The 27,554-nt window shown below is 41.0% G+C and overlaps 1 protein-coding gene across 12 annotated transcripts in view; it reads left to right on the top strand.

The window, feature by feature from the left end:
• FANCM (FA complementation group M) overlaps positions 1-27,554 on the top strand; it is a 145,443-nt gene that overhangs the window by 76,890 nt on the left and 40,999 nt on the right. For 11 of the 12 annotated variants that reach the window (XR_012159625.2, XM_073350241.2, XM_073350244.2 and 8 more), the window contains 5 exons: positions 5,142-5,326; positions 7,018-7,224; positions 11,307-11,541; positions 25,136-25,293; positions 26,273-26,425. Coding sequence is in view for 11 of the 12 variants with exons in the window: in XM_073350241.2 (XP_073206342.2) it covers positions 5,142-5,326; positions 7,018-7,224; positions 11,307-11,541; positions 25,136-25,293; positions 26,273-26,425 (938 nt within the window). In the remaining variant the exon portion in view is untranslated. Of the gene's footprint in view, positions 1-5,141; positions 5,327-7,017; positions 7,225-11,306; positions 11,542-12,584; positions 12,608-25,135; positions 25,294-26,272; positions 26,426-27,554 lie in introns of those variants that run through there. The other variant, XM_078853420.1, reaches the window with a different exon arrangement.

Genomic DNA, 27,554 nt, shown 5'->3' with positions numbered 1-27,554 from the left:
TAGTTAAGATCTTTAATCAACACTGGACATCTTTCTAAGGGAGATTTTTTAGCTCTGACAGAATTTACTGTCTTGAAGCAGAGATCATATTCCATGATCATAATATGGTTCTTTCTGGCCTTTCACTTGACCTTTGAAGATTCATAGGTTGTAACATGTTGGCCCTGCAATGTGTCCTAAAATCAGTAAATTCTGGCTACTTAGGATCACGGGCAGGAGGGCTTGCCAGACCTCTTAAAAGCAATTAATATTCAATTCAGTTCAAATGTTTGAGATTTCTAATATTTAAGTATGGACCAAGATTTCTGAATCTTGTGGGTGAATAGTGTGTGCTAGGCATCAATTCTAAGCAAGAGATTAACAATTTTACAGTTATAATGCAAAATTAAAATGTATACATAAATAATTAAGCAGTCTTGTAGCACAGAGGGTAAGTTACTGTACCATGTTTGTCATTCATATGCTGGCTATCTTGGGCAGCATCAGTATCATTGATCCATCACAGCATACTCCACCACTTCTCCTCAGTCCAAGTCTTTCCTAGAAGGAACAGCTGCAGGAAGTGTAACCCAGCATCCAGAAAGCAGTTCAGGAGGCACTTGTGGCCAATCAAATTAAAACATGAAACAGCTACTTTGCACATACTTATAACAAAGGCAAACACCCTAGAGTAGTGCTCCTGTTGATCAATGCAAGATCAGAGATCAGGAAGCCCTTTATTATTCAGTCTTATAAGACAATCAGCACAGGGCACCAGCCTACTCCGTGAATCTAGCAACATGGGCATCCTGCTAATCTATAGACTTTTGAAAAGGAGTCGACTGAGATACTGTGTGAAATAGTAAAAATAACGAGGAGTCCTTGTGGCACCTTAGAGATTAACAAATTTATTTGGGCATAAGCTTTCGTGGGCTAAAACCCACTTCATCAGATGCATGGAGTAAAAAAGACAGTAAGAAGAATATATATTATAGCACATGAAAAGATGGGAGTTGCCTTACCAAGTGGGGGGTCAGTGCTAACAAGCCAATTCGATTAAGGTGGAAGTGGCTTATTCTCATTCTCAATTAATTCTCAAATAACTGGTGAGGAAATATTCAAGGTTCTCGATAAATTTATAGTAGATGAAGGTCTTAACTGATGTGTGGGGGTCTGTGCACTAATGGGGCAGCAGCCAGGACTGGAAAGAACAGTGGGGTTGTAGCACAAGTAAAGAAAGTCACATTAGCAGCAGTTTTGAGACACTGCATGATTCATTGTCAAGCTTTGGCACAGAATAAGTTGAAACCTGAAAGTCTCTAGACCAGGGATCTCAAACTCAAATCACCACGAGGGCCACATGAGGACTAGTACATTGGCCCAAGGGCCACATCACTGACACCTTTTCATACACAGATACAAAAGCCCCCTCCGGCCCTGCCCCCACTCCACCCCTTCCCTGAGGCCCTGCCCCTGCCCCACCTCTTCCCACCCCCATTCCAACCCCTTCCCCAAAGTCCCCACCCCAACTCCGCCCCCTCCCTGCCCCTATTTCAAGCCCTTCCCCAAATCTCCGCCCCTGCCCTGCCTCTTCTCTGCCTCCTCCCCTGAGCACGCAGCTCCCCACTCCTCCCCACTCCCTTCTGGAAAGCGCTAAGCACCGCCAAACAGCTGTTTGGCAGCAGGAAGCTCTTGGAGGTAGGCAGAGGACCACATGCAGCCCGCTGTGGGGGTGGGGGGAGGGAGGGTGGAGCGGAGGGGAGCTTGGTGGCCACAGGAAATAACTCGGGGGGGGGGGGGGGGTCAGGGAACTTGGCGGGCTGCAGCAAATAACTCAGCAGGCTGCATGTAGCCCGTGGGCCACGTGTTTGAGACCCCTGTTCTAGACCCTCAATATCATTATTAAAATTGTTAATTTTATAAAATCCCAGACAGTGAACAAATGTTGTTTTAGCATTCTGTGTGAAGAGATGGGCTCAGCTTCTGTTTCACACTGAAGTCAGGTGGTTGTCATGTTGGGAAAGTGTTCCAGCACATCTTTGAATTGCATGATGATACCAGAATTTTCCTCCTTGGAAAAACTGAACTATTCTAGATTCTGGATTAACACAACAATACACAATGTCTCCACTCGACTCCAGAACCCAGCATTTCCTGTGGCAAAGAACCTATCCCCTTCCTTTTCAAAAGAAATTATCTGCAGTTGAGACGGGATTCCTGGGACACCAGGAACTATACAACAGACGCATGAATGATAACCTAGTTCCTTCCTTCTCTGAATTCTGCCCATCCATGCAACAGGAACTGCTAGAAGCATTACAGAGTCACCTGGTGTGTCTGATCCCTTTCTGAATAGTGAAAGAGTCAAGTTCATTTGGGATTTTTCTGCTGAAACTGCCAACACCTATTTTGGGCAGGGAAATTTACCAGCAACTCTAGAAGATGCCATAATCTGGCCACTTTTTAAGGAAACAATTGTTCAGTGCAATGGACTTTGTCAACTATTGCCCAGTATCTAATCTTCCATACCTGGAGAGTTTATTAGATTGTTTAAGGGCTGCCTCCAACTTCAGCTGGATATAGCTGATATGCTGGACCTATCCCAGTCAGGCTTTAGGTCAGGTCATGGAACAGTGATGGCATTAACAGAAGATTTCCTATAGAACAAGGATCCTTAAACTTACCACTAGACCTTGCCTCAGCATGTGATAGAGCCAGACATGGAATCCTGTTGTCTCACCTCAACTACGGCCAGGCTTAGCAGGATCATGCTAAGATAGATTCAGTATATCCCCTCATTCTGCTCCCAGAGAGCCATGGTTAGGGTTACTTTCACCAGCAGAACACTCAGCTGCGGAGTCTCCCAGGCATCCATCTGTTCCTGTATCCTGTTCAACCTCTGTATCAGGCAACACCCAGCTGTATTGAGAGCTTCAAATGAGACACAGAGTACCATCCCGCAGCTATTCACAGGTCTGAGCTCAGCATCCAGCTGAAACTGAATATTGGAAAGAATGAGGCAGTGCTGATGGAGAGAAATAAGCACTTGGAAGATCTCACTTAGTCTCAGAACAAAGCCTCTCTTGTGAGCATGACAAGTTACTGAGAACACATCACACCAGTACTCCACTCAGTTCTCTGGCTCCCTGTTGAATATTGGATCATAGTCAAAGTTTCAGTCTGCAACTTCCATGCCCTCCCTGGAATTGGTCCCTGTTACCTGAAGAATGGCCTTCCATGTTGGCTGTATCCCACAAGAACAAGGAAATTGCTGACCTCAGAAGCGACACTTGTATTTTCCGGAGACCATTTTCTTGTCAACTGGCTTGTGAATCTGAGATTCACTCTTGGAAGAGGTGAGGAGGGCTACTGACTTCAGGTTCTTCAAAGGAGATTGCAAAACCCACTTCTTTGACTCTGCCTGCCCAAAATTTCACTGCACGCAAACATGCCAGGCACATACAATTAAAAGAAAAATAAATAAAATGCAGTTTCTGTTGGTTGAAGTGAGGAGTGAAAGTGAGAGAGATAGAGACACCTTTGTGAAAAATATCTATATTCAATTCTGACTTCAGGAGGCACTCAGATACCAGAGTAACAGGCACAGCATGGAAACATAGGTGGCTCTCGGCAGCTCTCCGCAGCTCTCCAACAAATGAGTGTTATGCCTATTCACAAGAAACCATCCCTTTATACAATCAGTCTTGCCAGTTATTTCCATGTTTATATCTATCTTTTTTTTTCTTTTGGAGGGGCGAATATGTTAGAAGTTTGTGATAAAGGAACTCTTGAATTACCTATAGTCCTCCAATTGCCGTATTCCATTTCAGACAGCAATTACACCTTGATATTGCCCCGAGGCAGTGTTGGTTTCAGTAATTCATGAGCTAGACAAAGTTCAGGTGTGCATGTTGATTTTTTCTAAGATCTCCCTGGCTTTTATGTCACCTGGTAGTAATGTATTTGCAGTACCTGGAAGGAGTAGACAGAACTGCATAATCATACTGCTTATAGCTCAGATAATTACCCATCAAATGATCAACAAACCATACTTTAATCCCAGTGTTAACCCCAAAATGGTGCTGTGCAAATACATAATAAAATTCAGCTGCAATTTACCTGCACCATTAAAATAAACAATGAATACAGGCAACACAATCTTTTAGGTGATGTGACTGTATGAAGATAAATGGGACAGAATATAGCCCTATGGTAGGTAAAGCAGAGCCTTTAGATAGTGGCAGGACAACTGCCTCTTAGGGACTTGTCTACGTGGCAGGTTGTTATGTGGCAAGCCAAAGTGTGAATCTACAACACTCAGTAACTTGCAGTCTGGAGGCTGCCACAGCATAACGGAAGTCCCGGTGTGCAGCTTAGCATATTGCTCTGTTACTCATTGAGCTGATAGCTCACCCAGGAAGCCTAAGTTGCCGACTTCTAGCAGTAATTGATAAAGGCTATCAGTACCTAAATTTGTTTATCAACTAAGATATTTATCCTGATTTATAACTTAAACCCCATGTTTCTACTCTACCATGCTGTGCACTAGCCTTTCCTGAGTATCGTGCATTTTTATTGCTAGGAAGTCATCCTTACTTCCCCTGTGCCTCCTGACTTTTGTTATCTCTTTTGTTTGGTCATTATATATTTGGTTCTGAAATTAGATTGCAGATTCTTTGTTGCACGACCATGTCTTAATTTTATTTTTTGGCATCTACTGAGTGCACTTTGGGGCTTTATAAAGCAATACATTATAATAAATTGTGACTTGGGGACAAGGTTTTCTCAGTGCAGGGCCCTCTCTTGGATCAAATTCCAGAGCAGAGCCAGTGTTAGTTCTGCCTGATATGTTCCAGGGAGTGACTGTATCCTTTCTGTAGTGAATGAGGAGAGTTTTTTCTTTTTTAATAGGTTAGGAAGTGTGTAATTGTCATTTTTCTTAACATTGTGTTAATTTGGATGACTTTGTGCTCATAGCACAAATGGGAAGGGTACACTTTAAATCAAAAAATGAAATGAAATCCATTTGGGCACAGCCTTATCCTTACTGAAGTGATGGGAGTTATGCATGCCCAAAGAAGGGGTGATCTGGCCCTGTGTTTTTATTTATTGTGGATAAAAAATCCTTTTCTACCTCATAGACTTATTTTTGTCTTAAACAGATCAAAGCATGTCTGAAAGCAAACCCAGTGATACCAGAGTTATGATCTTCTCCTCATTTCGAGACAGCGTCCAAGAAATTGCTGAAATGCTTTCCCAGCACGAGCCAATTGTCAGAGTAATGACCTTCGTTGGCCACTCCACAGGAAAGAGCATGAAGGGCTTTACACAAAAAGATCAGCTTGAGGTAAAGATATAATCAATCTTGTTTGAGAAGATGGGTGTAGGGAATGTGATGTGCTAATATATATTGTATAGAAATGACTGTGTAGTTTTAAGTTCCATTAGTAAATTGCTGTACTAAGTAAACCACTAAGTAAGATCTCGAGACCTCTTGGTGCCAACTGGAGAAGGTCCAAGGGGTGCACAGGATTTTACAGAGATCCTCTGGATCAGATATATGCATAACAGTTCACCAAAGGGTGACATGTGTGGACTCTACTGAGATCCAAGGGCCCACCAGTCATCATAATCTTTGTGAAATGTAGGCGTGGATAATATTTGAGGAGTTGTGTATCTATACTAAAAACTATGTTCTTAAGGTCTGGGAGCTGAGGCAAGTCACCAAGAAGTGACAGACCTCGCACATGTTCCTTTCAGGCTGGAGGTAACCGATGCTTTTTTCTTTATCTGGCCATAAGTATTGTGTGTCTCACAATGAATGCCTATTTGCATACTCAGTGGAGGGGTATCCTGTTTCACTAAGACCAAAGAACTAGTCTGGTATATCAGGATGCAAAGAAGCACACAGGATCCTTCACTGAGAAGACAAGCTAACAGTATGTTTTATGAAAGGAGGGTCACAGCCAGCCTGGCTGTAAAACACTGAAAGGATTTTGCATGAGCAATAGTCTATAACACATAAGAGTAGTTAATTAAGTCTAGACTCTAGAATGCATGTTACGATTTTATTTTATATGTAACAATTTGTTTCCAATACTTCTCCTAGCTATTACTTAAATGTCTGTGCTACGTTAAATAAACTTATACTTGACTTCTCCATAAACTTATCTAAGTGCTATGTGTTAGGTGGAGTGGTGACTTGAGGTGAAAGTGGTAAGTAGGGATGTATTGTTCTTTGAAAGTAGCAGACCTGTGAATATTGCAGATGTCTAGTGGATCAGGAGCTGGACACTCCAGGGAGACAGTTGGAGCTAATCTGTAGAGAGAGAGTGGGGCCTGCGTAGGCTTAGAGGAGGGAATGCTTGTGTTGCCCATGGCCAGTGGGGCTTGGGAGCTGACCCCCCAGCATACAGACATGGCTTCCTCACGCCGAAGTCAGATGGTAGTGTGGGATGTCTCAGCCCTGGGAAGCATGACATCCACTTGCAAAGTATTTTTTTTCAGGTCATCTGCCCCAAAAGAAATGTATAAAAGAGAAAATATTTGCATTTAATAATTTTGTGGTGTGATTTCTTTTAATAACAAATATGCAATATTTGAAAAGAATGAAAATGTCTGTGGAATGAATTGAGTACAGTGCTGTTTTCCCTAGTTTTTTTGAATTCTAAATGGTGAGACATACCCTAAAATCTTGACTTAATGGAGTAGTAGAAATACATATTTGTAATATTGAGAAACTGATTAGTAGGAGTAGGTTTCTCTTGTGTATGTCGTAGCTGCAGGCTGGATAAGGTGTGAAACATCTGTGATTCTGTTTTTAAGGGTAGAATAACATTGATAATACTGACATACATAGCATTTGTTAGTCAGCAGTTTGAACTGGAATAGTTAACTGTTTTGGAAGGAGGTAGATTGTGCTTCTACAGTTTTTAGACAAGCTGAATTTTAATCACCGGGCTGGAATGTAAAAAGATGGTGAGAATTTATTTAGGACAGTAAAAGAGATTTATGATATGTGTTTTAATCCATTTTTAGGTGGTAAAATGCTTTCGTGAAGGTGGCTATAATACACTGGTCTCTACATGTGTAGGAGAAGAAGGGTTAGATATTGGAGAAGTTGACCTCATAATCTGTTTTGATGCTCAAAAAAGTCCAATTCGTCTTGTGCAGCGAATGGGTCGAACTGGGCGCAAGCGGAAAGGCAGAATTGTTGTCATACTTGCAGAAGGACGGGAACAACGGGTGAGTTAAGAAATCTCTCACTGTAGTATTTTCTAACTTTTCAGTCTCATCAATTATTCATAGAATCATAGAATAAAAGAGTTGGAAGGGACCTCTGGAGGCCATCTAGTCCAACCACCTGCCCAGAGCAAGACCAATCCCAACTAAATCATCCCAGCCAGGGCTTTGTCAAGCCTGACCTTAAAAACTTCTAAGGAAGGGGATTCCACCACCTCCCTAGGTAACGCATTCCAGTGTTTCACCACTCTCCTACTGAAAAAGTTTTTCCTAATATCCAACCTAAATCTCCCCCACTGCGACTTGAGACCATTACTCCTTGTCCTGTCATCAGCTACCACTGAGAACAGTCTAGATCCATCCTCTTTGGATCCATCTTTCAGGTAGTTAAAAGCAGCTATCAAATCCCCCCTCATTCTTCTCTTCTGCAGACTAAACAATCCCAGTTCCCTCAGCCTCTCCTCATAAGTCATGTGTTCCAGACCCCTAATCATTTTTGTTGCCCTTCGCTGGACTCTCTCCAATTTATCCACATCCTTCTTGTAGTGTGGGGCCCAAAACTGGACACAATACTCCAGATGAGGCCTCACCAGTGTCAAATAGAGGGGAACGATCATGTCCCTCGATCTGCTGGCAATGCCCCTACTTATGCACCCCAAAATGCCATTGGCCTTCTTGGCAACAAAGGCACACTGTCGACCCCTATCCAGCTTCTCGTCCACTGTCACCCCTAGGTCCTTCTCTGCAGAACTACTGCCTAGCCATTCAGTCCCTCGTCTGTAGCGGTGCATGGGATTCTTCCGTCCTAAGTGCAGGACTCTGCACTTGTCCTTGTTGAACCTCATCAGATTTCTTTTGGCCCAATCCTCCAATTTGTCTAGGTCCCTCTGTCTCCTATCCCTACCCTCTAGCGTATCTACCACTCCTCCCAGTTTAGTGTCATCCGCAAACTTGCTGAGGGTGCAATCCACACCATCCTCCAGATCATTAATGAAGATATTGAACAAACCCGGCCCCAGGACCGACTGTTGGGGCACTCCGCTAGATACCGGCTGCCAACTAGACATGGAGCCATTGATCACTACCCGTTGAGCCCGACAATCTAGCCAACTTTGTACCCACCTTATAGTGCATTCATCCAGCCCATACATCTTTCACTTGCGGACAGGAATACTGTGGGGGACCGAGTCAAAAGCTTTGCTAAAGTCAAGGAGTAACACGTCCACTGCTTTACCTTCATCCATAGAACCAGTTATCGCATCATAGAAGGCAATTAGATTAGTCATGCATGACTTTCCCTTGGTGAATCCATGCTGACTGTTCCTGATCACTTTCCTCTCGTCTAAGTGCTTCATAATTGATTCCTTGAGGACATACATGCTCCATGATTTTTCCGGGGACTGAGGTGAGGCTGACTGGCCTGTAGTTCCCAGGATCCTCCTTCTTCCCTCAAAAATTCTCACAAAACAATTGCATGCAGATTGATTAAAATCCTGGGGAGCTTGATGATGGTGGTGAACTCTTTGGGGTTTTTTTCAGTCCTAAGTCTTTCAAAGCCTTTGAGGCAGATAAGTAATTATACCTATTATACAGATGGGTAAACTGAAGCATATAAGGTTGTGACTTGCTCAAGGTCACAAAATAATTAGTGGCAGAGCTGGCATTAGAGTGGGGGGCTTGAAGCTCCATGGTCCCCCTCCGCTGGCGGCTCTGAACTGCTGGGCTCCCCTGTCACTTGTGACAAGGTCCTCTGCTGCTCACAGTGAGGCGCGGTAGGTGTCCTCTGTTGCTCACGGCGGAGGGGAGTGCAGCAGGAGTATCTCACAGCTCCCTGTCTCCGCAGGCACCAGGGGACCCTGCAGCTCCCATCCAGTGCTGCCTAAAGTCACAGAGCTCTTTGGAAGTCATGGATTCCGTGACTAAATTGCAGCCCTAGTGATAAGCACTTTGGAACAGCAGCACTGAGTGTGAGGTGAAGTCTGAGGAGATCTGCATAAATGGAAATCTCCTGTGACTGTTAAAGAGTTGAGCATCCCATCTCAGCTTAACATTCTCACTCGATACTGTTCCAGTTGAAGATGTGGTGTTTGTATCTGGCTTAGACTTTGAGATGACAGAGATTTGATTCTCAGACAAGGTATCCTTAGTCACTCCTGTCTGTTAAGAGGAACCTCTCAGAAGGGCATACTGTATTTGAAAAGAAAAAGGTGGGTGATATGTTGTTTAAATGTCATAAGTAGATATTTTCAGTTGCCACCTACAAAATCTGCCTGATTATTATACATGTTTAAAAGCTCCCTGCGTCATGGGATACTAATGTGGTTGTTTGCTGAAGCTTTCTTTTGAAGCAGTTGTATTCCTGTGACCTTCAGGTTATTACATGGAAACCTTTGAGGCAGACAGTTCTGATCATACATTTGTAAGCTTTAGATTCCACTTTAGCACAAGCTGGTCAGAGGAACACCACTTTTGGAAGGAAGCTAGGAATGGTGGGAGTGGGGAATCAAGTCTCAGGTTTACATCCAAAGATTTTGGGGTCACAAGTGTAAGAAGAGGCATGTGAAAGCTCAGCCCCATACGTTCTAAACAGGAAAATTATTCAGGAAGGTCGTCAGACAACTCCATACAGATTTTTCAAGGCGTATGCAGGCCTATTAGCACGACGTTTGTTTCCCTATATAGATTTTCCTCCTTAAAAAGTGTCACCTAACAAAAACTTCTTGCAAACTGTATGATTTAGGAGCTGATTGAGAGTTGGCGTTCTTCACTTGTAAGTAATCTTTTCAAATACAATCCAAGTTAGCAGTGACCAGAAGTGGTTGCCAGCTGATGGCCTCTCTTGTCTCAGTCTGGTCCTACTAGACGGATGTCTGCATCACAGAAGAAATCACTTAGAATTGGCATCTTACTGGACTTCTCCTTTCGTGCTTTTAATAAGAAAAACAAAAGAAATAGTATTGTTGTGTTTTTATACAGAAGTTTCATCTTGGTGAAGAAAGGGTATACAGATTATTATAGTTTTAAACCCCATAATTTTGCACAACTGGGAAAATTTAAATAGCTAGAAATCTAAAAAAAACCCCAAAAACGCTTAAAAATATTGATATTAATTGAAATCTGAAAAATAAAAATCAAACTTGGCCAAGTCACATTGTATTTAACCTAGATTACTCTAAACTCCGTCAGGGAGGGGTGGTCCGTGTCATCCCCCGCCCCCCCCCCCAAGGTTCATGCCCACTTTTGATACTGTGTCCAAAAAAAATTTAATTCTGTATAATACTTTTGTTGTAGTTATGTCTTACTGCAGGGTTTCTTATTCAGATGACATGTTCTCAGACATCTCTGTCTTTTCTTCAGTGCTATGTATTATGCTCTGCATGGTTTTCATAAATGAATTTGTTAGGCCATCTCCTCACCTCATTTTAGTTGCCTGCAGTAAGTGAGTGGAAAGGTAAGAATGGGCTGAGAAGAAAGGGAGTGGCAGTCTTTTTGTTCTGTGTTAGGTTGTTTTTTCTTCCACTGGAACTTTTAAGATGTTTTTCTGTGTAGCTGGATGACCTGATTATTGTCATGCATATCTTTCTCTTCCTTTCCTCTGTTCGTCCTGAGATGGGGTCAGATTGTGAACCCCTTACTGACAGCTCTGTGAACCCATTACTCTCACAAGTAGTTCAATTGACTCCATTGGGGCGATTCATGTGAGTAAAGGAGTCACAATCTGGCTTTGATGTGTCGCATCAAATTTGGCCTGTATTCTTTTGTTTTTGACAGGTTTCAGAGTAGCAGCCGTGTTAATCTGTATTCGCAAAAAGAAAAGGAGTACTTGTGGCACCTTAGAGACTAAGACATTTATTTGAGCATAAGTGAGCTGTAGCTCACGAAAACTTATGCTCAAATAAATGTGTTATTCTCTAAGGTGCCACAAGTACTCTTTTTCTTTTGTTTTTGTAACACGTTTGGGGACTCAAAAATATAATCCGTAACAAAAGTATTAAAAAATACCTGAATGTTCAAGTGCCCTTTTAATTCTCTTAGTCATAAGGTGAAACTCTCCAGTAACAAGTGGCTTATCCTCTATTTTACAGACTTACAATCAAAGCCAGTCCAACAAAAAGAGCATTTACAAAGCAATTTCGGAAAACAAAATGCTTCACTTTTACCAGCAAAGCCCTCGTCTGATTCCTGAAGGAATAAACCCAAAGTTGCACAAAATGTTTATCACTCCTGCAATATATGAACCAAATAATTCAAGATCACTTTCCAAAGAGAGAAAATCCAGCTCCCTCCAGCATAAATCCGCTCTCTTTTCCATGGGCACAAGTAAGATGATGATGATTTCTTTACACATATTATGTAACCAGTGGTTCTCAAACTAGTTACCATTGTGGGCTGCATCCAATACTACCTGTATGGCCCTGAGGATGTCACATGGACCACAGCTGTGTGCTGATTGGGCCACAGGTTTAGAACCATTGGTGTAAGCTGATGTCTTGACTGCATTGTGATACTGAAACATGCACAAAACTGTTCATAAGTGTTATGGGTCGTTAGTAAAAAATATAATTTATCTTACTCATAACTTTTCAGTTCCAATATTATGATGAGACCACTTGTTTATATACAAGTTCCAATTCTTTCAGCATCCTTGAATCATAGTTATTCCCTTAGTGTGTACAGTGTGAATCAGCTACTTGTCTCACTTTTTTCCTTAATTCAACTCCCAAGTGTTTGCTGGGTCTTAAACAAGTATATTGCATCAAAAGGTTTTTGCATCTTTATCAGGCTCTGTAACTTAGGCAGGAATTGTTTTCTTGACTAATTTTAATAATATTAGAAAAACTGCTGAAAATTCACCACATATTTTAGCAGATAACTATAGATCATAGAATATCAGGGTTGGAAGGGACCTCAGGAGGTCATCTAGTTCAACCCCCTGCTCAAAGCAGGACCAATCCCCAACTAAATCAAGATGGAATGCTCCCTGTATTTGCAGAGCTCTTGTTTCAGTCTGAAAAATGGCAGGGTCTTAGACCTGACCCATTGGAACTATAGATTCCTAGGTCAGAAGGGACTATTGTGATAATCTAGTCTGACCTCCTGCATTACACCGGTCATAGAACTTCCGCATAATAATTCCTAGAGCAGATCTTTTTAAGTAAAACATCCAGTCTTGATTTTTTTAAAAGTATTGATGGAGAATCCACTGTGGTAAATTGTTCAAATGGTTAATTACCCTGTACACGCTCTGCTCAAAAATTATGCCTCATTTCCAGCCTAGCACCAGCTAATAGCCATTGGGTCATGTTATATCTTTCTCTGCTTAAACCGAAGAACCCATTATTAAATGTTTGTTCCCCATGTAGATACTTAAATCTTTTGTCGACCCTTTGGCCATTTCACGTTCTCTTGTTTGGTAAGAAGAGGGGGACCCTCAGAACAGATAGGAATAACCAAAGACTCTTCTAATACATTGGAAAAGGTAAAGGTGTGATCAGCACCACAGCTTGTGTCCAGGGAACTGCTTGTTCTACCACTTGAGATTAGGTTCATCCAAGAAGTTTTTGTAGTAGACATAATCTAACCCCTTCCCTTCTTCTCTCCTGCCCCCAAGACTTGATAATTCATCTCTGAAAGCAACTTGGCTCATTCCAGTAGTGTACAACTTAAAAGAAAATGTCAGTGAATTCTGGTACTTCATTACAGGATGACTGAAAATTTACATAAACAGAATATGTTTTTAAATCCCTCCTAATCCCTTTTCTCAAAGAAAGATGGAGTTTTGTAAGATTTTACTGGGGTGGGGAGACACTGAGATCAAAGACAAGAAGACAGGATACTGGGCTAGATGGACCTTTGGTCTGACCCAGTATGGCCATTCTTATGGCTATACAAACTAATAATTGTGCCAAACAAACTAATATTTTTAGATGTTGTAGACAACAATCTAAATTATAAGACCAACAGTAAAATGTTTAATTACTTATTTCCATTAATTTAATCACTACTGTATTTTGAAATGCCTTTTCAAATTTTTTTACTTAGAACTTTACTTGTAATTTCAAATACTCTACTCTTCTGCATTTATATACTGAACTTGAATAAGCCTCTGATCTATGGTTTTGTATTAAAGTAATATACTTATGTCACATATATCTTTTTACAGTTATTATTTAGCTCTAAAGTTCCCTACTTATTACAAATATTTTTTTTCAGTAGATGTCAATTTGTCTGAATTTTTTTTTAATTACATCATATTTGAGGGCTGATGCATTTTTCGTAGTGATAAATCTTATGTCTTTTGTTGCAAATGAATCCTTTAATTTGGGGTTTTAAAATGTATCCAGTGTGCCAGCATTGCCTTTGGCAGACTGTCTCTCTAGGTGCTCACCAATCACGACATCAGAACACACACTAAACTTTTGGTTTATAAAGCAGTGGTAATAGTCCCAACTCTCCTCTACGGCTGTGAGACTCGGGTGCCCTACAGAAAACGCCTGAAAGACCAGGAACGCCAGGACCCGCGCTTTCTTCGGAAGATCCTCAACATAAAGTGGGAGGATCATCGCACTAATGTCAGTGTCCTCACAGAGGCCAACATCGTCAGTGTTGAGGCCCTGATTATCCAGCACCAGCTGAGGTGGAGCGGCCACTGTGCGTGCATACCTGGTGTACACTTACCAGAACAACTGCTGTTTGCCCAGCTCACCAAAGGAGAAAAGAAACTGGGAGGCCAAAAGAAAGGCTTTAAAGACACCGTCAAGATAAACATCCAAGCGATGTGGCATTGACCCCACACACTGGGAGACAGGATAGAGATAAGTGGTGAAGGCTTGTCAAAGAAGGAATGTCTACTTTTGAGGAAAATCACCTTGCCCTGATAGCAGAAAAATGCCAGAAAAGAAAGGTCAGACAACTGACACACAACAATCTTGGCCCAACCCTGACTTCCAGCACCACCTACAATAACTGCCAATGAGTTTGCAGCTCAAGGATTAGATTCCTCACTCCCCAAAGGACCCATAAAAAATAAAACCTGTGAAAGAGATCATCCTTGACCTTGAGGGATCGCTGACGATAACGGATTCAAAGACTTATTTTACAAATAAATTTGTATATGAACTTGTGCCAACCTGCGTCCCCATTCCTCTCCATTTTAGTACAATGCTGCTCATTGGTGTGAAATCACACTGTGTCATCCGAATGCTTGGCACATTTTTTATTCCTATGAGATAAGTGTAGTTGCTGATGAGTGGAACAGTATCTATTATTGTTTTAAACCAGAGATCCTAATTACTTGAGTAATCTGTTTAAGAGGCTATTTTTTAGATGTAGTATTTGCTGTAATGGCCCACTCATCCTATGGGATAGTGAGCTGTTTGCACGCACTTTGGTTGGTGGCAAATGTACCTTGATACATTCTCTTTCTCCCCTGGGAGTATGAAGATCCATTGAGTTTGAGTCCTGGTTAGATACTTGAGAGGTACCTGGTCTAAGTGGATCCTAAAATTGCTGCTGTCCTGCTTAAGAAGTAAGCATCTGAAGAAGGAGGCCTGCAGCCTCTTCAACTCAGTAGGATTAATTCTTCTGTGGCTTGGTTTCCTAACCAGCTTTTGAGAAGGCCTGGAAGAAAGGGAACTTGGTAAAATTTCCAGACTCTCTTGCAGACTCTGCTTCCACTAGCTCCATCCTGTTTCCCATGCAAGACTCAGGTGTCACTTGGTAGAGCAAGTACAATTAGCCACTTTCATCGAGCAGCAGCTGCCTGCAAGTTCGATTCTTTCTGAAAGCTCTCCTCTCAGAATCTTACCTCCCGGAGGCTTTGTCTACACTGGGAATTTTGCAGGCTTCCCGCTGCTGATGGTCAGCCACTGTAGTGCTGCACTGTTGGAGCTGATGCCTGCTTGAGAAAGCATGAGGGCTTGGGGTAGGAGAGATTCTTTGTTTCCAGCTGGTTCCTTCCAGCAGTTAGAAATATCAGAGCTCAGAAGGAAGGGTTACTGTTGTTCAGCACACCATAGGAAGAGGAAGATTGTTTTCCTGGTAAGACCAGACAATTCCAAACCAAGGATTTTGAGTTTGTTTCCTTTTGGATCTTTCGCATCCAGGAATGCTACTCTCACTGAAGAACATGTCTGCTTTCCCTCTTGACCTAGATACTGAGAAGATTAAGAGCTCATGGAAGCCTCTGGACTTTAAAACTGATCTACACAAATTGCAGGTGCTCCCCAGGGACTTTTGTGATTTATAAGCTACTCTCCAGAAGATTGATTCAGCCATTTCATTTAATCAGAGTATTTACACTGCCTCCATCCCTGTGCTATCTCATCAGCATGGTCATTGCAATGGGCTACCTTTTTCTAAAATTCCTTTTTAAAAAAAAACACTTTAAAATATTACTGAACTGCTGATTACCTAATCTGGCTTTTTAATGTCAAGTATGTTGGATCAGAGAGTGCTTTTGAGCCTGCTCTGGGATCCAGAGGCATAACTGGTAAAGGCCCCTCAGATTTCTGTGGCAATAAAATGGAAAATGCTGATGCAGTAAAATATCTCTATACTTGTCCCTGTAGGGTTTTATGTGACTGAAGCATATGGAGTAAACTAAAATGTCTAAATGTCATATTTATAGGCTGGTTATGGCTCTACTGAAAAACTTACTTATTGTATGCTGAATAATTTGTCATGGAGGGGTGAAAATAATAGTCAAATAACATATGACTGCTTGGCCTTGCTGCAGATACCACTCTCAACACCATGTCTTCTAACCCTCTGGTTAGAGCACATCTGGTTGGTACAGTGTCAACAGCCAGTGCTTTCACGTGGGATCCTGGTGTTGCTAACAGTGATTCAGCAGAACTGATGTTAATAATGGGAAATATTTCAAAAACGAGCCTGATGTAGACAGGACTATAATTTCTGATTGTTTAATATTTTGCATGATCTTGGTGGCCACATTGCTGGGTGTTGCAGACCAAATGACTCAGCAACCTTGAGTGTCGTCCTGGTCTGCCTCCATTCTTTTACAGCTGCTAGTTTTGATACTAAATTTGGCAGGATTCGTCTTCACTGATGCTCATAAAAAATTCATACTGGTGTATCATAAAATCATAGAATATCAGGGTTGGAAAGGACCTCAGGAGGTCATCTAGTTCAATCCCCTGCTCAAAGCAGGACCGATCCCCAATTAAATCATCCCAGCCAGGGCTTTGTCAAGCCTGACCTTAAAAACTTCTAAGGAAGGGGATTCCACCACCTCCCTAGGTAATGCATTCCAGTGTTTCACCACCCTCCTAGTGAAAAAGTTTTTCCTAATATCCAACCTAAATCTCCCCCACTGCAACTTGAGACCATTACTCCTTGTTCTGTCATCTGCTACCACTGAGAACAGTCTAGAGCCATCCTCTTTGGAACCCCTTTTCAGGTAGTTGAAAGCAGCTATCAAATCCCCCCTCATTCTTCTCTTTCTGTGTAGAAAGCTATTTCTATGTTATAATTATGAGGAGCCAAAAAAAATTGCTATTTAGATGATATTAAATGGATTTAGCAGGGAGCTCGCTGAAACACTGCTTAGCTGCTCGGCTGCATCACATGACCTCCCCCCTACACATTCAGTTGGAAGGCAAAACCATGCTGACCTGTGATATTACACTGTTGTTCAAGGGGCCTTACAAAAACTCAGTAAAACTTGACTTCAGGAATCCTGCTTGAATGTTTGGCTTTAAAAGAAAATTTAAAAGAAAAAGGCTCCAGGAGTTCTTCTGAATGTTATGTTACTTCCTGACAACATGCATGAAGGGTTTGGGGATTTTACAGTATGGTCCAAACATAATAGTGTGGTGTACTGGACATCATAGCTTCATTTTGGTTAACTGGAAAATCTATAGCACATTCCGTCTCAAGTGACACACTTTGTACTTCAGAAAAAACTGATTATATTCACTTTATTAAGTAACTATGAAGTTTTTAACTGAGCTCAGAAAGCCTGTATCTTAATGTCTGTTAGGTTTGTCCCCTTCGTGCTACAGCAATAGAAAAAGTCTATTTTTAAAAAAGTTACTGGAGAAGATTTTTCCTGTTGAAAAATAGTTCACAAAAGGCAGATCCTTCAAGCAAGGGTAAACATCACAGGACAATAGCATGGTATTAAATCGTAAACACTCTCTCAGTTCAGGACCCAGTCATCATTCACTCTGATATTCACTTCACTGTTTGTGTTACATTTGCAAGTTTGTACCCTACAGAAAAATGAAGTACCTTACCCAGTGGTACCTGGGGGTGTTAAAGTGCATCGTGTGTGACAATCTTAAAGGTGACACAAAAGTATGAGTACCAACCTCAGAGCAGACTGTTAAAAACCAGGGCACAAACTCCAAACTGATTGTGAATTCCAGGCTTAGGTTTCACCAACCAACTGCACTAAGTGCCAACTTTTCATTATCTTTGAAAACTCGTGGCGAACCGGGGAAGTCCCGGATGACTGGAAAAAGGCTAATGTAGTGCCAATCTTTAAAAAAGGGAAGAAGGAAGATCCTGGGAACTACAGGCCAGTCAGCCTCACCTCAGTCCCTGGAAAAATCATGGAGCAGGTCCTCAAAGAATCAATCCTGAAGCACTTGCATGAGAGGAAAGTGATCAGGAACAGCCAGCATGGATTCACCAAGGGAAGGTCATGCCTGACTAATCTAATCGCCTTTTATGATGAGATTACTGGTTCTGTGGATGAAGGGAAAGCAGTGGATGTATTGTTTCTTGACTTTAGCAAAGCTTTTGACACGGTCTCCCATAGTATTCTTGTCAGCAAGTTAAGGAAGTATGGGCTGGATGAATGCACCATAAGGTGGGTAGAAAGCTGGCTAAATTGTCGGGCTCAACGGGTAGTGATCAATGGCTCCATGTCTAGTTGGCAGCCGGTATCAAGTGGAGTGCCCCAGGGGTCGGTCCTGGGGCCGGTTTTATTCAATATCTTCATAAATGATCTGGAGGATGGTGTGGATTGCACTCTCAGCAAATTTGCGGATGATACTAAACTGGGAGGAGTGGTAGATACGCTGGAGGGGAGGGATAGGATACAGAAGGACCTAGACCAATTGGAAGATTGGGCCAAAAGGAATCTGATGAGGTTCAATAAGGATAAGTGCAGGGTCCTGCACTTAGGACGGAAGAACCCAATGCACAGCTACAGACTAGGGACCGAATGGCTAGGCAGCAGTTCTGCAGAAAAGGACCTAGGGGTGACAGTGGACGAGAAGCTGGATATGAGTCAGCAGTGTGCCCTTGTTGCCAAGAAGGCCAATGGCATTTTGGGATGTATAAGTAGGGGCATAGCGAGCAGATCGAGGGACGTGATCGTTCCCCTCTATTCGACATTGGTGAGGCCTCATCTGGAGTACTGTGTCCAGTTTTGGGCCCCACACTTCAAGAAGGATGTGGATAAATTGGAGAGAGTCCAGCGAAGGGCAACAAAAATGATTAGGGGACTGGAACACATGAGTTATGAGGAGAGGCTGAGGGAGCTGGGATTGTTTAGCCTGCAGAAGAGAAGAATGAGGGGGGATTTGATAGCTGCTTTCAACTACCTGAAAGGGGGTTCCAAAGAGGATGGCTCTAGACTGTTCTCAATGGTAGCAGATGACAGAACGAGGAGTAATGGTCTCAAGTTGCAGTGGGGGAGGTTTAGATTGGATATTAGGAAAAACTTTTTCACTAAGAGGGTGGTGAAACACTGGAATGCGTTACCTAGGGAGGTGGTAGAATCTCCTTCCTTAGAGGTTTTTAAGGTCAGGCTTGACAAAGCCCTGGCTGGGATGATTTAACTGGGAATTGGTCCTGCTTTGAGCAGGGGGTTGGACTAGATGACCTTCTGGGGTCCCTTCCAACCCTGATATTCTATGATTCTATGATTCTATGAACTCTTCAGAGACTTTAACAGCCTCAACACAGAGCCACAGACAGTCCCCTTGGGTACTCCAGTCTGTCTTGCCACCCAAGTAAGCGTATCTTTGTGATCGATGGCCCCTTACACCAAAAATCACAGCAATATTCAAGTTACTCCTAATCCCAAAGGACCAGTCACTTACTTCATGTCAGTTGCGCTTTAGGTCTCATACCAAAGACAAAAAGAAAAGGAGTACTTGTGGCACCTTAGAGACTAACACATTTATTTGAGCATAAGCTTTCGTGAGCTACAACTCACATCCGATGAAGTGAGCTGTAGCTCACGAAAGCTTATGCTCAGATAAATGTGTTAGTCTCTAAGGTGCCACAAGTACTCCCTTTCTTTTTGCGAATACAGACTAACACGGCTGCTACTCTGATACCAAAGACAGTGCTTGTAGCCAATTCCATAGTAACCTGTATTAAGATTTATTAAAAAAAAAAGGGAACTAGATTGTTGTTTACAAGGTTAAAGCAAGCAAACATAGACACACAAATGAGTTACAGTCTTAGTTTTCAAAAAGTAATATAGGCCTCTATCATCAGCAAGCTCTATTTATCCTTTAGGGCTAACCCAGGCTAAGCAGCCAGGAATCTCTTGCTTATTCCTAGAAACACCTTGCTCCAAACAGCATAGAGATAGCTAGTTCCTTTTGTTTGGGGTCTTTATTCCCCTTCTGCCATGTGCTCTGAGCTGCTAACTCAGCTGATGGGAGGAATTTGCTTGCATGACTACTCTTTATGGGGAGAAGAGCAGAAAAACAATCATAGAACCATAGTGTTAGAAGGGATCACAAGGATCACCTTGTCGAACCCCCTGCCAAGGTGCAGGATTTGTTGTGTCTAAACCATCCAAGACGGTTGGCTCTCCAGCCTCCTTTTGAAAACCTCCAGTGAAGGAGCTTCCACAACCTCTCTAGGTCTCTGTTCCATTGTCCTACTGTTCTTACAGTTAGGAAGTTTTTCCTGAGATTTCATCTAAATCTGTATGCTGTTGTTTGACCCCATTGCCTCTTGTCCTGTCTTTAGTCCTTTTGTTGATGGCTTCTCTCTCCATATGTAGGCAGTTTCCGGTTACAAGATTCAACTCTAGCCCATCTGATATCAATGGGTCTCCTCTTTTGGGAGAGGTGTAATATTTTCTGTAGAAGAGCAGCTCTTCACACTAATGTCGCCATACGGTTGAAGAGGCTCACAGTACAACCTGCTCAAATATTGCATTACAACATGGAACACAGATATTACAGATAAGATTAATGCATGTGGCAACTGACAAGCACTCGATAGAATCCAAACATTAAATGCTTTCTTATCATTCTAATACCAGTTTTATCAATGTTAACCCCAGAGTGAACCAGACAGATTCCAGCTATGTATCTGTAAGTGTCTAGCTGGGACATGGGGACCTTGGCATGATCTGGCACCTTGCCTGCCAGTGTCACTTCATGTTTCTGAGACTCTTTTTGACTGACTTAAGAAGTGATGGTGACAAGTTTGAAAGAAGCTCTAATCACAGTCCTCCAACGGAGATTACAGCTTCAACAAAAGCCTCGTGGATAGATGTATAAAAGTGGAGAAAATAGGATAGGGGAATCTTGGGAGTTCTGAGTGTTAAGTGGATCCTGAAGGAAGCAAGGAATTAATGTGCGTGTTTAACATATACTGTTGCATTTTTGTTTTTAGGGTGGTAGCTTCTGCTTAATATCTTAAAGTAATGCTTACACATATTCTGGATATCGAATAGCAAGGCTAGGAAACAGCAAGTAGAGACCCGATTGCAGTTTTATTTCCTTAATTTCTGTGGAAAATGAAAAGACTTAGGAGCACAGAGCCTGTATTTGCCCATAGCTTTAGATATTGGGGTGGGATCTGAGTTACCCAGGAAAGAATTTTCTGTAGTATCTGGCTGGTGAAACTTGCCCATATGCTCAGGGTTTAGCTGATCGCTATATTTGGGGTTGGGAAGGAATTTTCTTGCAGGGCAGATTGGAAGAGGCCCTGGAGGTTTTTTGCCTTCCTCTGTAGCATGGGGCACAGGTCACTTGATGGAGGATTCTCTGCTCCTTGAAGTCTTTAAACCACGATTTGAGGACTTCAATAGCTCAGTCATAGGTGCGGTTTTTTGCAGGAGTGGGTGGGTGAGATTCTGTGGCCTGCATTGTGCAGGAGGTCAGACTAGATGATCATAATGGTCCCTTCTGACCTTAGTATTTATGAATCTATATTGAGAGCATTCTAAATAATTGAATTCTTACTGGACAATATCTTAACAGAAGGAAGGAGTCAGAAATACGAGGTATACCGTCAGTCTGAGTAGAACAGTCATTTCCAAGATAGTGATGCCACTGTGAAAAGCACAAACAGCACTGTATGTTCCAGGGATGCTCTGGAGACTTCCTTGTTCCCATGTGTGTAACCATGTATATCTATATGTAATGCACCCATTGGTAGGTGATCACGTTTCTGTATTGAGTGAGATTTTATTATTGCAAACAAAAAAGCAGGATCATTTGTGTACCCGTTTCTGAGACTCAGATCTTGTCCATCATTGCAGTATTGTTTCAAAGCCAGTCCACAGGAGATCCTCCACATGCTCTCACTATTCTTTAAAGTTAGTGACAACTTGAAGGTAGCACATTTGCAATATTTTTTCTTTCCTGAGCTCTGTCTCATCTGTTTGGCTTCAGCAGCTGAACAGGGAGGCTTAACACTCCTAAGGGAGTAAATAGTTCATTTGGGGCCTAATTTTTGTTCTTATGTATCTGAGTATCTGTTAGAATCTTCAGGGCATCTGGTCATTGGCGGGAAGGGAAGGGAACCCTGAGTGAAGTTGCTCACCTGACTGACTGACCATAGACCCAAGCTACCACTACAGGTGGCTGAAAGCTCCTTGGAATAGGTGCTCCTGTTGATATGTATATGACAATTTCTTAGGAAATAGTGTTGTGGTGTCTCTTAAATGGAACAAGAAGCTTATTTTTAAGGTGTGTCATTTTTGCGGTGGTCAACCTTGAGCCCTCTTTATTTGTAAAGTGTCTCTCTTACTCCCTGTCTCCATCTCCCCCAAAATTGCTAAATATTTAACTTGTCCATTTAGTCTCTTGAAACTGAATTTGTAACAGTATTTAATGACACTGGAGTTTGCTTTCTAAATCCTTTATTTACAACTACAAACAATCCTTTCTGTGGATTTTTGGAAACATAAAGATACTACAAAAGAGGCAAATCTGATTCCTAAAACTTAAACAAAGCTGAACTGTTTCTCTCTACTATTTAGGTCATGCCTTCTTTAAACCCAGTCTTTGGTTGTGCTACTTAGTGCTTCTGTTTCTCTCCTCCTAACACTGAACCTTGGTGCATGGTACTATTATGTAATGGATTGTAACGTAACAAAGTAATAAAGAGCTTTCTTCTGGCACTAAGTTAGTGTCTTTAAGAAACGTTGATCTTTATTAATCTTAAGCAGTTTAGAGGTGAAGTAAGGTTAGTGTCAGGCAATGGGATGAATGGTTGAGTATTTTAAAAGCATAAACTACTGAGAAACTTCAATTTCTACAGAATCTGCCTGTTTACATAGATGTTTTATGCAGGGAACATATTTAATCTTTGCTCCATAGACTGCACTGGCTCCTATTAAGTTTATGGGTGAAATTGGATGGATGGTTTTTTGGAGTTTTTTTTTTTTTTTTTAAATCTGTCAAAACCAAGTAGGTTTGGGCCCTGGATATTGCAGATCTTTATGCTGTACCTTTAAATTTGATTCCAATTGGGTCTCTTGCGTTAATGATCCTAGTACTGTATGATTGGAAGCAGGATGGTGTTGTTGGAAGACACTCCACCCTGAACTTTGCTTTCTGTGTTTGGTCCAGTTTCCTTTTTCCAAGTCTGATGCCACTGTAAGACCCATTTTCTCTCACAGGTGAGGTGCGAGGGGTTGGTTTGTTCTTGGGGTGTGGGAGTTTTTTAGTGTCTCAGCATAAAGTGAAATTTGAATAATTATTCTGTGCTTTTATTAATATTGTGATGTGTGTTGTGTGGTTGTGCACTTAAAGCAGTTTAGGTGGATGTCATGTATAATCCAAAAGACTACATGTGTTTATAAAAGCATGCCTCCTGTACTGTAATGTACTGAGGACAAATATGCCTTTCATAGAAGTATAAAAGTTACATCTAACCAGCTTACTTTTACAGTTTATTTTTGCTTATGATCATATGTCATGAACCAGCCTTTGAACTGAGATATGAAAGTCATGTATTTTTGTGGCATCTGAGTGAGGCACCTGGAAAGGACAGTTAGGAACAGTAGGTAGGCCCCTTGCGAATTGAGGAATCGCTCCATTATTCTGATGCCCCCAATGCCATTGTGTTCATTTCAGGAGTTTGGTGTTGACTACATAAGGTGTCAACTGAGGACAAGAATTAGCATTCTGGGTACTCTGCTTCCTTTCTCTTCCTCCTCCTCAAAGATTGCTCTAGTTCTTTCCTGTGTACTCTCTTCCCCATCCACATGCCCTTGATAGGTAAAACGGGGACCAAAATAGTCAAGGGATTAATTAGTTGTTTGGTTTTAACAGATTTTACTGGTTTATACAGTGCAATAACAGGGCTTTTCCAATAATTCCATCTGATATTTTCAATTTTCTCCTTAGACTTTTGGCAACACATGATTAACTGAGGAACTATGTTTGCCCTGTGTGATAATTATCACCACCTGCAGGGCTTGCCAGTGTTCGTTTACAAGTATACGCACACCTCTGTCCACTAGCTCCTCCATAAAACAGAATATTTGAATTTTTTTTTTTTGCTTCTAACAACAGATTCTTCTGCCTGTCCACTTCAGTTTGTGTTGCTGCATGTTTGAATTCAGTAGCAATTAGAGATGATCAAATAACAGGCTGAAATAGAATTATTTAATTAAAGATTAACAATCAGTGTTTAGTACAGCACTATCCAGAATACAGAAAGAAGACATACTTCACCACTTGATGTAGGTGAAGAAAAGGTAGTTTGCTCCCTTCCTCCATATTTGGTGGAATGCTGACAGTGTTAATTCCCAAACTAACTCCCAAAACCTCTGAGACAAAGAAATTCCTTTTCGGAAGGAAAATACTTCTGATGACTAATTTTATTGTGACCTGTTTTGACTTTTTTTACCTAATATTGATGGAATTTTCTTTGAGATCTTCAGGCTGCATGATTGATAAACTAAAAAGGATTCTAATCTGGTCATTATTACTGACAGCTGTGACAACTGCCAGTTCTTATGGAGTTAACATAAACATCTTTCAGTGGATCCTTATTTTATCCATTACAGAAGACATCTGCAATAGCAAGTACCTCTTATCAATCAAACAACATAACTAAATCTTAGGCACCCCTCATCAACCACCCACTCGTGTTTATACCATATTTCCATACTTCGGTTTTTTCCTCGACATATAGATAGATTCATAGATATTAAGGTCAGAAGGGACCATTATGATCATCTAGTCTGACCTCCTGCACAACGCAGGCCACAGAATCTCACCCACCCACTCCTGCAATAAACCTGTCACCTATGTCTGAGCTATTGAAGTCCTCAAATCATGGTTTAAAGACTTCAAGGAGCAGGGAATCCTCTAGCAAGTGGAGGATATGTTTCCCCATATATGTGGAGGTGCCAGCCATAATAAAGTATAGCTCAATATTTGGTCACATGAATATAGGTCACTCACAGGTTAAAAGCCAACACTCTCGCCTTCAAATTCAAACACACTCTTTGCTGATATCATAAAGATTCTGGGAGAAAAGTTAATAATGCAAATAAATTTAGTATACAAAAAAAATAGGACTGAAAAGGTTAATATTTAATTACCAATGTGGCAGTGCGAATTTGTTTTCCTGTGGCTATTATCATATGAGGTCCTAATTAATCACTGTCTTTTTCTTTGTTACATAGATTTATTTTTCCAAAGATGTTTTCATTTTTACCCATTTGCAGGCACAAAGCAAACAGACTCTCGTGAAAATTGGTTCCTAACATCAGAGGAATTTGAAGTATGGAACAGCTTATACAAACTAAAAGAAAGTGATGGAGTCAAAGAACCAATATTGTCTCAAAGTCACTTTGAAACTTTAGAAAATATGGAGGAAATAGCAGTAAGTTCAAACTTAAGTGTAATGTCACTAGAAGAAGAAGAAATTACAGAAGTGAATCTCTGCCATTGATTTTTGGACGTGTTTTTCCTTAATATTAGAATTGATCTACAGTGTAAAATTATCAGAAGTTATTGTAATATTGTAGAGAAATCTGAACTACTTTTGCTATGGGGATGCCAGATGCTGACAGAATATTACCTAATGAGTTTCCCAGACCAAGATTCTTCTTCATATATTTGAGAACAATTCAAAGAAATCCTTTGACAGGGAAAATAATCCCAAAGACTTCTGGGTAGTGAATCAAATTAATGAAAAAGATTCTAAGGAAGGCTATCTAAAAAATACAATGTAAGGACATTCTGATATCTATATGAGAAAGAACCAGGGAATTGTAATCAGAGATTGTTCAGCATGTGAGCTTTTTCTAATATCTGAGACCTACTTCCTGTCAATTAAAATATTTGTAGAATATTGTCATGTCTCCTGCTGCTATTATAGGCATAGGAAACTTATTTCTGTTGGATACAAACAACTTGTATAAACTTATTTCTTGTTGAAAAAGGAAACTATATCCTCAGTGATGATGATCAGTAATTATGGGTATTTTGAAATCCCTCTGTTAACTTAGAGAAGCCAAGACTCCCACTCAGTGGGCTCTTTCTTGATGCAAAAGAATAAATAGGGATCCCCATCTATCACTCACATATTTTAGATCCGCATGCTTTGTGCATGAGAAATGGCAATAGTTGGAAGTTTCTTTTGGTTACTTGGAAAGTAGTACAGAATACATAGTTCAGACTGAAAACAGAGAATATTTCTTTTTATTAAAACTGACATATCCCCCTCATAACAATAAGTTTATAGGCCTTCTCTTTTGTTCAGGACATTTGAGGGTGGTTTCCATAGAGAACTGGGACTCTGTTTTGTGAACCAATTGCCTGATTGAAATCTTTGTGTTAATATTTATTTGAAATTGCAGGCATCTCGAGTGGAAGGAGCTCATGAACTTTCCCTATCTGAGTGGAGACTTTGGCAGAATCGTCCTTTTCCTACCTATCTGGTTGACCACTCGGATCGTTGCTACCATTTTATTAAAGTTATGGAAATGATAGAACTGATGAGACATGAAGAGGTAGGTTCTTTGAATTACTATGTTTGACTATGTATGCAAGTATAGATATGCATCAACTGCATAATAATAAAAAAAGCAAATTCTAATATGTTTAAGGGCTTATCTACACAAAAATTCACAGGGAGGTGAGTATGAAATAGCTAGGGTGTAAATTTAATGCGCAATTAGCTGTTCCACAATAATTCCTTGTGTAGGCACTCTTATTCCACACTGAGTACCTTTTTGCAATTTAAATTAAAAAGTGGGTTAATCTAAACTGCAGTAGCAGTTTAGATTAATACTGAGTGATAGCTATTCCACATTAGCTTTTCACAACCTTTTCCGCACGTAGACAAGCCGAAATAGTGGTTTAGTCTCTGTATCTTTGTCAGTCAAGATGAAAGGAGGAAAAAATGTATGTAGTTTTTAAAGACGGCGTGGTGCCCAAGCAAATATTCACAAAACGGAACATCTTAAAATATCCCTCACTTGCAGTCTTTTATTTTCAAAAGTTTATACTGTGCTATTAAACTGTTGTATAAAAGGTAAGTGTTTGTTTTCTTCTGCAGAATGAGGCAGAATATATGACATAAATTTATTCTAGTTTTAATAATTATTTGTATCCAGATATCACTTTCCAGAAAACCCACAATAAGAGAACTAAACACATACCAAGGAAGCAACATCATAACAAAATCGCAAAAAGGGACACTACCAATCTTCCAAAAACATTAAAAGTCTAGAAGTACTTGCATATCACTTGCATGTATTAAATGCAGTTACACAAATTCATCATTTTCACATATCCCATATAAGCACTGAAAATATACTTCAGTAATATCTCACAAAAAATGCTCTAATTATCACAGTATAAAATACTAAAAGAAAGCCAGAACCTTCTCTGTTGGGTTCTAAAAGGTAAGAGCAAGGTCATAGAATCACAGAATATCAGGGTTGGAAGGGACCTCAGGAGATCATCTAGTTCAACCCCCTGCTCAAAGCAGGACCGATCCCCAAATAAATCATCCTAGCCAGGGCTTTGTCAGCCTGACCTTAAAAACTTCTAAGGAAGGAGATTCAAGAGTCAAGAGTACACCAATCAAATATACAGGGAGGAAAATTAAGTTGGGAATATTATCGATTTCCTTAG

This window comes from Lepidochelys kempii, chromosome 6 (assembly GCF_965140285.1).
Source record: "Lepidochelys kempii isolate rLepKem1 chromosome 6, rLepKem1.hap1, whole genome shotgun sequence".
Lineage (NCBI taxonomy): Eukaryota > Metazoa > Chordata > Testudines > Cheloniidae > Lepidochelys > Lepidochelys kempii.
Note: the sequence above shows the minus strand (reverse complement) of the source record. Positions and strands in the feature narration are given on the sequence as shown.